This window comes from Lynx rufus, unplaced genomic scaffold, assembly GCF_022079265.1.
Source record: "Lynx rufus isolate CCGP_SWC_20201006 ecotype Redwood Valley unplaced genomic scaffold, mLynRuf1.p SCAF_3, whole genome shotgun sequence".
NCBI lineage: Eukaryota > Metazoa > Chordata > Mammalia > Carnivora > Felidae > Lynx > Lynx rufus.
Genome location: NW_025814845.1, coordinates 105,562,132 through 105,576,322, shown reverse-complemented (window position 1 = coordinate 105,576,322; position 14,191 = coordinate 105,562,132). Strand labels below are relative to the sequence as shown.

Below are 14,191 nucleotides of genomic sequence, written 5' to 3'. Positions count from 1 at the left end.
AGTTCTCCATATTCCTACCCCATTCCCCCCCCCCCAGCTTTTAATGTCTTATGACATTAGGGAAGCAATGTAGTTTCAGAAATAATTCAGAAAGACTCTCCTTCAATTTCCAATTCTGCTTCTTGTTAGTTTTGTGATCTTTAGCAAGTTATTTAATCTTCTCTTGGTTTTACTTTCCTCATTTATAAAATGGGGCCAGAGATCATGATGTACATCTGGAGCTGATTTTGAAGATTAAATGAGATTAATGAATGTAAAATACCTAACGTAGTCCCTGGGTTCACATTCTACTCATAAACATCAATCCAGCTCTTATCTCCAACTATAAAAATAATATATACATTAAAATTAAAAGTTAAGAAGGTGAAAATAATAATATAAAACATACCATTAGAGAAGTCACTTTAAAGTTAAATATTCATTACAGTTGACCTTTGAACAATGCAGAGGTTAGGAGTCCCTACACCCCAGGCAACTGAAAATCAAGTATAAATTTTAACTTCCCCAAAACTTAAATAATAATAGCCTACTGTTGACTGGAAGCCTTATGATAACAGTTAATTAACACATATCTTGTATGTATTATATACTGTATTCTTACAATAAAGCAAGCTAGAGGAAAGAAAATGTTATTAAGAAAATCGTAAGAAGAGAAATTGATACCATAAGTTTGTATCATCTGTTTACAAGATGAATCATCTGTCAGTACCTACATTAATACGGTCTTATGCGATACAAAACACTGTAGATTTACACATATTACTAACACTAGACACCCAAAATGAAAAGATGTTAAAAAGAAATTCATATTTATTTACAGACAACTTATGTGTTGATAATGAAGAAAGAGCAATATGATTTCTTTATGGTAGCCTAGTATAATTGATAGTATTACTTCATGGTAGCCTAGCCTATAGACTAGAGAGTAAATCATTAAAAATTTTTTAGGGCACACTGTATTATATTCATAAACACAATACTGGAAACACTGCTGCAGAAAAGCAAAAAGCAAAGTTATAAAGCAGTAAGAAAACTAACACATTATTAATTTTATATTAAATATCAATCATCTTATGCCTCTATAAGGATAGACTATTCCCTTCCACAGAAATCTTGCATGCGATGTCTACAAGATGAATACTTACACAACGATGATGATGACACAGTTCTTGCTGTACAATTATTAGATTTTCGCAAATATTGATTTGCATGAAGACACACAAATGCACAACAGATAAGTTTATTAACTGTATGGCATAATGATTATCTACTATTCATTAAGTGGAAGTGGATCATCATAAAGATCTTCATCCTCCTTATCTTCATATTGAATAGGCGGAGAAGGAGGAGGAAGAGGAGGGGTTGGTCTTGCTGTCTCAGGAGTGGCATAAGCAGATGTGGAGGTGCAAGGGGAGGCAGGAGAGGCAGGCACACTTGGTGTAACTTTACAGAAATATATCGTAATTTCTTTCTGACTTTTCTGCTTTTTCGTTTCTCTAAAAATATTCCTATATGTTATCAAAACTTCTTCCACCATTTGCTTTATTATTAGTGCCCATATCATAGAAGGGTTTGTGTCATAAAAGAGGTCAAAAGCAGTCCTGAATAATTAGAACGTTACGGCCGGATTGTCTAGTGTCAATTTGTTTGCTGGCATTGGATGTGGCCATGTGTGGAGATGGCACATTTCCATTAAGTCATCTTCTGTTCATTCCTCAGGTGTGGTGTCTATTAGCTCTTGAAATTTTGTAAGATCTTTATATTGAAACCCTTCACTTCCCTGCCCTGCCACCTTTTTGCCAGATCCACAATCTCTTTCATGATTTCCCTAATTGGCTCTGTCATAAATCTTGTGAAGTCATGCACAACATCTGGACACAATTTTCTCCAGCAAGAATTTATTGTTTCAGGACTGATGACTTTTGTGGCTTTTTCTATAACAACAATGGCATCTTCAGTGGTGTAGTCCTTCCAGACTTTGATGATGTTCTATTGGGGTCCCCCTCCACGGCATTGACAATCCTTTCCATAGAGTACCATGTGTAATGATGTCTAAAGGCCCTTGTGACCCCTTGATCTAGAGGTTAAATTGGAGATGTTTTGTTTGGGGGCAAGTAGACTGACATCTTTGGTACTGAACTCATGGGGTTCTGGGTGGCCAGGGGCATTGTCCAATATCAAAAGAACTTTCAAAGGCAGTCCCTTACTGGTGAAGTACTTCCTGACTTCAGGGGCAAAGCATCAACAGAACCAGTTCAGAAAAAGGATTCTCATTGCCCAGGCCTTCTTGTTGTACAACCAAAAGACTGGCAACTGGTGTTTATCTTTTCCTTTCAAGGTTTGGGGCTTAGCAGCTTTATACATAAGGGCAGTCCTAATCATAAACCTGACTGTGTCTTCACAAAACAGAGTTAGCCTATTCCTTCCCACCTTAAATTCTGGTGCTCACTTTTCTTCTTAACTAATGTCCTATGCAACATTTTTCTTTCTCCCAGAATAGGGCACTTTTGTCTGTATTAAAAACCTTGAGGTGCACCTGGATGGCCCAGTTGGTTGAGTGTGTGACTTCAGCTCAGGTCATGATCTTGGGGTTCATGAATTCAAGCCCCACATTGGGCTTGCTGATGTCATTGCAGGACCCGCTTCGGATCCTCTGTCCCCCTCTCTCTGCCCCTCTCCCACTTGCACTCTCTCAAAAATAAATAAACATTAAAAAACAAAAAACAAAAAACCTTGAGGCAGATATCCTTCCTCCTCACTGATTTTTTTAATGACATCTGGGAAGTCATCTGCAGTCTCTTAGCAGAATCTGCTTCTCCTGATATCTTGACATTTTTAAAGCTAAACCTGCTTCTAAAATAGCCAGACCATCCTTTGTGCTGGCATTAAATTCTCCTGCTTTAGATCCTTAACCTTCCCTTTGCCTTAAGTTGTCACATCATGACCGCTTTTTCTTAAATCATATTAGTCTATAGGTATGCCTTCCTTCTAGCAATCCTGCACCTACATAAAAATTGCTTTTTCAATACGAGATAATAAGATCTTTACACAAAAAGTGCAATGTTTTTGCACCTGCTGGCCTAACTGTAGTGATGGCTTCAGGAATTTCCCTTCCTTTTTTACAATGGCCCTCATGCAGGATTTATTTATGTTGAAATGGTGGCCAATTGCAGCTGCAGATCTCAATCAATAGTACATATCAAGCAATTTAACTTTTTCTTGTAATGTCCTAACTTTTGTCTGCTTCTTGGGAGCATTTCCAGCATTACTAGTGGCATTTCATATGGGTCCCACGGTGTTATTCAAGGTTTACACTATTGCACGAAGAAAAATATGCAAGAACTGCAAGAAATCACTTTTTACTACAATTTACTGGAAAGACAAACTGCTCACACAGAGATGATTAACGTCACGGGGGGTTGTAAGTAGGTAACACTTGAGGTCACTGCAACAGCAGCAATAGGAGATAGCAGTAAGATTACTCCAGTAGTACAGTATGTGCTATGGTTAATTTTATGCAGTTATGATTTAATAATGCATCTTTACATTTGTTTACACTTCTCTCAATTGCGAATAGCTCCATGTAAGTATTTGTTTAAGTTTTGATAAATTTTAACTTTTAATAATAGATCTGTGTATATTTTATGGTAGTAAATGATAAAACAGACTGTATCTACACATATTTTATGCATTCATGACGTACGTAACTTTTTCTCAAAATTTTCAATATTTCTAGACTATGTAGTTCATCTGTGAGCTTTCTCATACTGTCACAAATCTCCAAAAAACCTTCTAATATATTTATTGAAAACAACCCACATATAAGTGGATCAGCACAATTCAAATCCACGTTGTTTAAGGGTCAACTGTATTTTGTCAAAGGTGCTCAACATCAGGGCCAAACACCTTTTTCCTTGACTTTTAATTTTCCAAAATCTCCAACAGTAAAAAACCGAACACACAAAATCCAAACCACGATCTTGTCAAAAGTTTGAGCAGAGAAGGTCATCTCTCAGCCACCTTCACACTGGCCACATCTCATAAGAAAGTGTGCTGAAAGTCCTTCTTCTTACTAATTGGTCTAGCTGGGTGTTCCCAGCGCTTTTTATATTTTTAATATCAAATTAACATAGGTAGCTATTGCACTGGTGGAACAGATATTTAAAACATAAGACTATTTTTTTATTAAAAATTTTTTTTTAATGTTTATTCATTTTTGAGAGAGAGAGAGAGACAGAGCATACGCAGGGGAGGGTCTGAGAGAGAGGGAGACACAGAATCTGAAGCAGGTTCCAGGCTCTGAGCTGACAGCACAGAGCCCGATGCAGGACTCAAACCCACCAACCATGAGATCATGACCTGAGCTGAAGTTGGAGGTTTAACCAGACTGAGCCAGCTAGGTGCCCCAACATAAGACTGTTTAAAGGAGTTTGCCTTTTGACAAAAATGTCATAGTTTTAATGAAACAGATTTTGTTAGCAATATATTAGAAAAGATTTTAAGGTAAACAAAGATCTCAACTTACTCTTCAGCAGGCAGGCCAATTAACAACAACTTGTCAGATTCTTTCCAATAAGCCACATGGATTTGTTTCCCATTTAAAAGAAGGGATGAGCTAAGAAAAAATAGAGTGAAAATAAAGTCAGAATATCTTTAAATGTCATAAAATTATAAACAGTCACTCAAAAGATTACACATGGTATGATTTAAGAACCTCATGCTTAATAAGCAAGTTTCTTGGCATTTATCTGTCACACAGAAAAGGCAAGGAATTGTATAACAACAATAATGTATTCTGAAATATTCTTTTAAATATCTATAAAAAGCTCCAGGTCAAACAAAAGTAGTCACATTACAGTAAAAGGTATTGAAATTCTTTTGCTAAATTAAGTGACTATACACTATTTTTTTCCCAAAAGAAAGCTTCCATTACTGTGCTAATTTACCAAATCTTTTCTTTTTTTTTTTAAATTTTTTTTTCAACGTTTTTTATTTATTTTTGGGACAGAGAGAGACAGAGCATGAACGGGGGAGGGGCAGAGAGAGAGGGAGACACAGAATCGGAAACAGGCTCCAGGCTCCGAGCCATCAGCCCAGAGCCTGACGCGGGGCTCGAACTCCCGGACGGCGAGATCGTGACCTGGCTGAAGTCGGACGCTTAACCGACTGCGCCACCCAGGCGCCCCATCAAATCTTTTCTGGTTGCCTATTTATTAAGATAATTTATTAAGAGAAATTTCTATTTATTAAGAGAAATTGCAAAGAAAGGACAACATGGTTCCAGCTCACAAGTGATAATTCAATATGGGGCACATGTACTTAAAGAACCGAAATATAAGTCAGATTTAAACATGTACTCAAGGAAACTTTTGGGATAATGTATATATTCATTGTGGTAATGGTCTCAGGGTCATACACCTCTGTCAAAACTGATCAAATTGTATATTTTACATATATGCAATTTACTCTACTTCAATCAAGTTGGAAAACATATTAAATGTGTTCTAAAAAGAGATATAATAGGGGCGCCTGGGTGGCGCAGTCGGTTAAGCGTCCGACTTCAGCCAGGTCACGATCTCGCGGTCCGGGAGTTCAAGCCCCGCGTCAGGCTCTGGGCTGATGGCTCAGAGCCTGGATCCTGTTTCCGATTCTGTGTCTCCCTCTCTCTCTGCCCCTCCCCTGTTCATGCTCTGTCTCTCTCTGTCCCAAAAATAAATAAACTTTGAAGAAAAAAAAAATTTTAAAAAAAATAAAAAAATAAAAAGAGATATAATAAAGAACTATGAAAACAGAGTATGATCCTTCTTGTAATGCGGGTAGATGGTGTGAAGAAAATATATTCAGTGTTTGTTCTTGCTTTAAAGTTTATTGATTTTTGAGAGGGAGAGAGCATGTGCATGTGTGCAAGCAGGGAAGGGGCAGAGAGAGAGAGAGGGAGAAAGAGAATCTCAAGCAGGCTCCGCGCTGTCTGCACAGAGCCCGATGGGGGGTTTGATCTCACAAACAATGAGGTTATGACCTTAGCCAAAATCAAGAGTCAGACACTTAACTGACTAAGTCGCCCAGATGTACCCCTTCCTTTTTTTTTCTTTAGTGTTTTTTTTTCTTTAAGTGAGAATACACACATCAGTTTTCATTGGTTGAGTCCTTGGAATATAATGTATATTCTATACTACAATAGAGATAAGTGTGTGGGATTTTAAACATGAATTGCTAAATAGATTTTTTTCAAAAGAAATATTACTTTTGTCTTAATAAAGTTTAAAAATATATATGCTTTTTGACAAATATTAGATTCTTTTTATACTCAGACATTAATATCACTATAGTTTTAAAACTGTGTATACAAGACGTACATGTTGCTAAGGAATCCCTGAAATAATAATCATTTTCATATTTACTGTTTTACAAAAAAGTTTTTCTACCTACATTTACTGTTTTCCACATGTTTAATTCATATCTTATCATTAATAACAAGATCTAAACATCAAGTAAAATAACATCTATCCTTTAGAGTAAAAAGAAAAAATCAAATCCACATGGAGAAACTTAAAACAAAATTTCTTTCCAATAAGATTAAAAAGGAGGCCTGAACTTTGAAAACATTATCCTAAGAAGCCAGTCATAAATAAGCATGTATTATGATTTCATTCACATGAAATGTCCAGTATAGGTTTTTATTTGGGTATCATGAAAATATTCTAAAATTGACTGTGGTGATGGTTGCCAAATTGTACGCTTTAAATGGGCAAATTGTATGATAAATGAATGATGTCTCAATAAAGCTGTTTAAAAAAAATAAAAGGAGGGCACCTGGGTGACTCAGTCAGTTAAGCAACTGACTCTTGATGTCGGCTCAGGTTGTGATCTCATGGTCGTGAAATTGAGCCCTGTGCTGGGCGCCATGCTGAACATGGAGCCTGCTTGGGATTCTCTCTCTCCCTCTCTCTTTCTGCCCCTCCCTATGGGCATCCTCTTTCTCTCTCTCTCAAAAAAAATAAAGAAACATTTAAAAAGTAAAAATAAAAAATAAAAGGAGGCCTGCAACATATTTTTTCATATCATTATTTTAATTATTTTCTCTAATGTTTAATACATACTATTTGTTATTGTTATTATTTTTTATTATAATCAAGTGCATACTATTTGCTAGACATTATATTTTTTAATCTTTTTAACATCATCTTCAGGCATTACTATCATTATATTTTTTAAATTTTTGTTAAGTTTTATTTAAATTCCAGTTAGTTGGGGCTCCTGGGTGGTTCAGATGGTTAAGTGTCCACCTCTTGATTCAGTTCAGGTCATGATCTCATTGTTCGTCGATCGTGGGATCGAGCAATGTGTCGGGTTCTTCACTGACAGCACAGAGCCTGCTGGGATTCTCTCTCTCCCTCTCTCTCTGCCCCTCCTCCACTTGTGCTTTGTGTCTCTCTCAAAATTAAATAACTATTTATAAAGACATAAAATAAATTTTAAAAATCCTTTAAATTCCAATTAAACATACAGTGTAATATTAGTTTCAGGTGTATAATACAGTGATTCAACACTTCCATACATCACCCAGCGTTCATCACAGCAAGTGCATTCCTTAATCCCGATCATCTATTTTACCTATCCTCCCACCAACTTCCCACCTGGTAACCAGCAGTTTGTTCTCTATAGTTAAAAGTCTGTTTCTTAGTTTGCCTAGCTCTCTCATTTTATTTTCTCTTTGCTAACTTGTTTTGTTTCTTAAATTCCAAATATGAGTGAAATCGTTTGGTATTTGTCTTTCTCTGACTTATTTAGCTTAGCATAATACTCTCTAGCTCCATCTGTGTTGTTGCAAAGATAAAGACTCCACTAAAAAAGAGAACATTAGGCCAATATCTCTGATGAACGTGTATGCAAAAATTCTCAATAAACTACTAGCAAACTGAATCCAACAACACATTAAAAAAAATCATTCATGGGGCACCTGAGTTGCCTCAACTCAGTTGGTCGAGTGTCTGACTTTGGCTCAGATCATGATCTCCCAGTTCATTGGTTCAAGCACCACATTAGGCTCGCTGATGTCAGCGTCTGTCTGTCCCTCTCTCTCTCTGCCCCTCCCCCCTTTCTTTCTTTCTCTCTCTCTCTCTCTCTCTCTCAAAAATAAACAAACAGTACAAATAATGTAAAAAATAAACAAAAAAACTCATTCACCACAATCAAGTGGGATTTATTCCTGAGTTGCAAGGGAGGTTCAATATTTGCAAATCAATCAACGTGACACACCACATTAATAAAAATTTAAAAATATCATTTCAATAGAGGAGGAAAAAGCATTTGACAAAGTACAACATTCACTCATGATAAAAATCCTCAACAAAGCAGGTTTATAGAGAACATATCTCAACATAATAAAGGCCTTATATGAGAAACCTGCAGTTAATATCATCCTCAGTGGGGAAAAACTGAGAGATTTGCCTCTATGGTCAGGAACAAGACAAGGTCTTGCTGAGCTGTCAGCACAGACCCCGACACAGGGCTCAAACTCACAGACCGTGAGATCTTAACCTGAGCCGAAGTCGGACGCTTAACAGACTGAGCCACCCAGGCACCCCTAAAGTAATCTTGAAAAAGAAAAGCAAAGCTAGAGACATCACAATTCTAGACTTTAAGTTTTATTACAAAGCTGTAGTGATCAAGACAGTTTGGTATAGGCATAAAAACAGACACATAGATCAATGGCACAGAATAGAAAAACCAGAAACAAACCCAAACCTATATGGTCAATTAATCTCCAACAAAGAGGAAAAAAAGAATATCCAATGGGAAAAAAGACTGTTTCTTCAACAAATGGTGTTGGGAAAACTGGACAGCAACATGGAGAAGAATGAAACTGGACCACTTTCTTACACCATACACAAAAATAAACTCAAAATGGATGAAAGATCTAAATGCGAGACAGGAAACCATTAAAATCCTAAAGGAGAACACAGGCAGTAACTTCTTTGACATTGGCTGTAGCAACTTACTTCTAGATATGTCTCCTAAGGCAACGAAAACAAAAGCAAAAATAAACTACTGGGACATCATCAAAATAAGCTTCTGCACAGTGAAGGAAACAGTCAACAAAACTAAAAGGCAATCTATGGAATGGGAGGAGATATTTGCAAATTACGTATCTGATAAAGGGTTAGTATCCAAAATACATAAAGAACTTATAAAACTCAACACCCAAAAAACAAATAATCCAACTAAAAAAATGGGCAGAAGACATGAATAGACATTTTTCCAAAGAAGACATACAGATGGCCAACAGACACATGAGAAGATGTTCAACATCACTCATTACCAGGGAAATGCAAATCAATACTATAATGAGGTATGACCTCATACCTATCAGAATGGCTAAAACCAACAGTACAAGACACAATAGGTGCTGGCAGAGAAAAGGGAACCCTCTTGCATTGTTGGGGGGAATGCAAACTGGTGCAGATGCTCTGGAAAACAGTAGGAAAGTTCCTCAAAAAGTTAAAAATAGAACTACCCTACCATCTAGCAATTGCACTAAGTATTTTCCCAAAGATTACTAAAACACTAATTCAAAGGGATATATACACCTCAATGTTTATAGCAACATTATCTACAAGCAACATTATCTACAACAACTAAATTATGGAAAGAGCCTAAATGTCCACTGACTGATGAATGGATAAAGAAGAGGTGGTATAAATATATACACAATGGAATATTACTCAGCCATAAAAAAAAAAGAAATCTTGCCATTTGCAATGACATATATGGAGCTAGAGTATTATGATAAGTGAAATAAGTCAGAGAAAGACAAATATCATATGATTTTACTCAACATGTGTTTTTGAATGCAAATTTATATATTAAATATAGCCTCAGTTACTAGTGTCTGGAAAATGAGTCCCAGAATTAAACATGACTTTTATTTAGAAAACAAGGAAATTCTTCTTGCTATTATCCTGCAGATCTTATCTTTTAGAATCTTAAAGGTGTCATTTTTACCAAAAGATGGGAAAAGTTCCTTAGAAAATCCAACTTTATATTTCTAAAACTTTTGAAATATTAAGAAAGAAAAATGGTTTGTAATCCCTAGATTTATTTTATTAAAAAAACAAAAAACAAAACTCAACCAAGTTTTGAGCATCCTCCTCCCATAAGTTAACTGTGGCATTTCAAAGTCAGGGCTTACTAAATCGACTTTGAATGGGATGTGTGGCTCTATAACTGAGTATATGGTATATTTTATTTTTCAAAAAATTATTTCACATCAGTCTTGTTTATTCATCAAGTTAACTTGCACAGATGATACAAGGAACATTCTGGCTCCTCTTCTTAAAGTGTATGTGTATTGTGTTTTTTTCTGTCGTTGTAGAACAGACTATTTTGAACTACATGAAAAATGCAGTGTTCAGTCATTCTTACCAACCACAGGAGTATTGCCTAGCAAATTAATAATCAAGACAAAAACATGAAAGAGCCCAGACTCAACATAATGTCATGCTTAAGAAATACCACCTTCATGAATAAATGCTACAATATATGTCATTAGTCCAAATTTGTTATTTAAAGTATGCCAAACACCCAGATCTACAGCTGTATTGAGAACTTACACCTTATAGGTGACCAGTAGAAATGTTAGGTAAGAAACAAAATATCTGCAGACATCATAACTGCTATATAGATATCTACATTATAGATACAAATATATTTGTATAATAAGTACTTGTATTAGTATTTTGTCAGAACCAAGGTACAGAACTTGCAAGAAATAGAATAAAAGCTAAATAAAAATCAATTCTTACCTAGTAACTTGTGTCCCAGTTACATTTTCCAACATGTCACAGAGTGTGAGAAATATCCCTCTCACACTTTTCAGTTTCTGAGATGCATCAGAAACTGGATAATGATAAAGAATTTCCTGCTGTTAAATGAAAAGAAAGAGAAGTGATCAACCCCCCCCCCCCCGCAAATTTTCCAACCATTACTTTTGTCATGGAAACTTCAGGCTTTGTATTATTAAGAAAAGAACAAAAAAATGAATCCTTTCAGCTTCAGGGGAAGTTTCATTCAAACAAACACAAGAAAGGAAGTATGTCTGGAATTTTAACACATTACCTAGTATTTAAAACACTACATTTGGAAGTCAGTTACAAACTGTCAAAATTGGTCATAATACCAAAATATATACTGAGTAGGACACTCATTAGTTAGAATAATTACAATTAATTTCAATGTTTTAAACTTTAATCTCCTTTACAATAAATTCTCATAATAATATTTTATTATATTTAATTACTCAAATTTTCTGATCTCCTGTGGTAGTGTATCTGTATGGATACCACATGTAACTTGTAAGAGTCTTTAATTTTAATTACTTTCATTACTGACATTTAAAAGATAATCATCATCTTTGGTGAAATCATTAAATCCTTATTCAAACATAAGACGGTACTACAATTAAATTTACAAAGTAAGAATACAAAATGAAAGTAGTGCAAGTAGAGAGAAAGCAGTATTATGATATTATAATATCTTATCTGTCTTAAATGTAAAAGGGTTTGCCCACCACAAATTAAACTTTAAAAGAAAGCACATTTTAAATTATGGAAAAAACTAGATCTATAAGATAATTCACAAAATGCTTAATGTATATTTTTTTGTTTTCAAGAAAAGCATGTTCCCAAGAGACAAACAGTTTTTATAAAATAAAATAAATTTCAAAATCAGGATAGGCATTGTGCTAGACCTTTTACACAAAGGAATGAATCATTCTGTACCTCACTTTTTTGTTGTTAAAACAACATGCTATTTTCCTCACAGGTTAAATTAAAAGCAGGCAAAATAAAAATTTCTATATGAAATCATAGAGAATTCAAAGTAGCTCCCAGTTATGCTATTTAATATTTAATATCTGTAAATATTAATACAGTCACTATTGAAAAGCCAAACTCCTAACTTGGATCTTTTCCTTGATTCTCTCTCTAAAGAGTGTTCTACATCTTATTTTGATCTCTCGTTACAAGAAATAATTATGTGACTTAGAGTCCATGTCTTGGCAACTTTTACATCATGACAAATACAAATAATTAATAAACTGGACACACCTTTTTTTATACTTATTAAGCACATTCAATATATGCAAATTGCTATAGAATATGTTGGCCAAATACACTCTGCCTAACCCTCAAATTTTCTTGCAATATTTCTACTGTAAAACAGTTACAAAAATCCTATCTTTAAAAATTAAGCCAAACATCAGTTAAGCTCTTCTGTTATGCTTACTTAGTAAAGTTAAACCTTGACTAGTAAATACACTTATTGCATTTGGTCAAATACCAAACACCACTTTAAACAAATAACCATATACTCTTTGATTAAGTTTTTGAAATTTTCAAATCTTATAACTTGGAGAATACAAGTTATTAACTATGTAACTCACATGAAAACTAAATGACCCTATGACATTTTATTGTATGCTAAGTCATATTAGTAAAAAAAGTCATTTGAAAAAGTCTCTATTCCAACCTCTGCAGCAACCAGCCCAGAAAGCCTCACTGTTAAGGATCTGGCAAACTCAACAGTTTCTAACCAGTTTAATTAGCTGTCTTTTTAGGCACTTGTTAGTGGCATGCATTTGCAGCAGCTTCCACTCTGTTCAGTAAGAATAAAAAGCCTCTCCTAATTACAGTGTTGATACAGGGCTGTCAACAGACAGAAACTTGTTCATTTGAGAGACATCTACACACTTTCCCATGGAAAGAAAGGCAAAGATGACAAAAGGCCTCAGCAGTATTCTACTCCAGGATGACCTAGAAAGTTTCAGGGTGTTACCATCCCAGGATTTTGTTGTGTGTTTTTATATAATAAATGGTTAAATTTCTCATTTAACTAGTAATACATGCAAGAAATCAGAATAATTAACTTTAGGTCTTTCTGTTTTCAGAACACAGAAAATTATAAAAAATACACATAAGTAAATCCTTTCTTTTCCATTTCAATTATTGACTAAATTTTGATATACAAAAAGCAACACTTTTGAAAAAAATTTAAAAAAAAAAGAAGCAAGACGAGGAAACACACTCCTTGGATAAAATGGCTTTGGCAATGAGAACATAGGCTGCAAGGATTTCAAAAGCAAAGAAATGTAAATTAGGTAAAAACTTTTTAGATCTGCCTTGTGCTTGAAGCATTATGGTAAACTAGATGCTTTGAGAGACCCTTACGCTGTAAAACAAGTAGAGTTATGGCTCGAACATAACTTGTTGAACTGCTAGATATGTAAGGACATCTTCTCCATATCCTTTCAAGCCCCTTCCCAGAACTGCAAAGTTCTGGGAGTGGTCGGAGTGGTGAGTGGTGGGCCGAAGGACAGAGGCAGGGTTGCTTTGAGGGTTGATGCCTACAATAGTGTCAGACAGGACACTGAGTATTGAGCTAGTGGCTAGGTAGGTAAGCTGAACTTAGCACCATTGTGTTAAACCCGGATTCTTGAGTAAGGCTGAAGTACCCTAGGTCAGTGGCAGAAGCAGAAGCAGCAAATTCTCTCTGGAGGAAGGCATTCCCACTTTTAAACCACAGGACTCCCAAAGATAAAAATCAAGCAGTTAAGTTTAGTCAGTGATCACCAAGGACACAAGAAGGCAAACCACCACAAGTCTTAGGACGTAGAGGACTCAGAGTTGGTAGAATGGGCAGATAAAGGATACAGAAGAACACAGAATATACATGAAATACTTACAGAAATAAAGTATAAAATCACTAAGACAAGACTACCAGTAGAGAAAATAACTTTCTACCTGAATGAAATAAGCAATAGTATGCGTTAACTTCATCTTCTTCTCAGCCACACAAAAAAACTACATTTTCTTACCTCCTTGCATTGGGAGAGACCATATAACTAGTTAAAGACACTGGAACATGGGCAGAAGTGATGTTCTAATTTTTAAGCTAGGACTCGGAAATGTCCCATGAGATATTAAATGCTTTCTCTCTTCTTTCATTGGTGAACTAGATGCAAAATGATCTATGGCTCTGAAGCCTTTGGAAATCATGGAACCACTAGATGAAGGGCTCTGACCACCGAGCAACATGAGCAGGAACATTTATATTGAAATAAGAAACAAACTATTATGTTAAGCCACTAAGACATCAGAGTTGTTACAACGATTGGCCTATTTTGACTAACACA

The 14,191-nt window shown here is 35.3% G+C and overlaps 1 protein-coding gene across 1 annotated transcript in view; it reads right to left on the bottom strand.

Annotated features, from left to right (window-relative positions):
- The window catches only part of INTU (inturned planar cell polarity protein), an 88,277-nt gene that overhangs the window by 37,566 nt on the left and 36,520 nt on the right, over positions 1-14,191 (bottom strand). Inside the window, exons 5-6 of the mRNA XM_047091957.1 lie at positions 10,806-10,924; positions 4,526-4,615 (exon numbers count right to left, since the gene is read on the bottom strand). Coding sequence (XP_046947913.1) covers positions 4,526-4,615; positions 10,806-10,924 — 209 coding nt within the window. The remainder of the gene's footprint in view (positions 1-4,525; positions 4,616-10,805; positions 10,925-14,191) is intronic.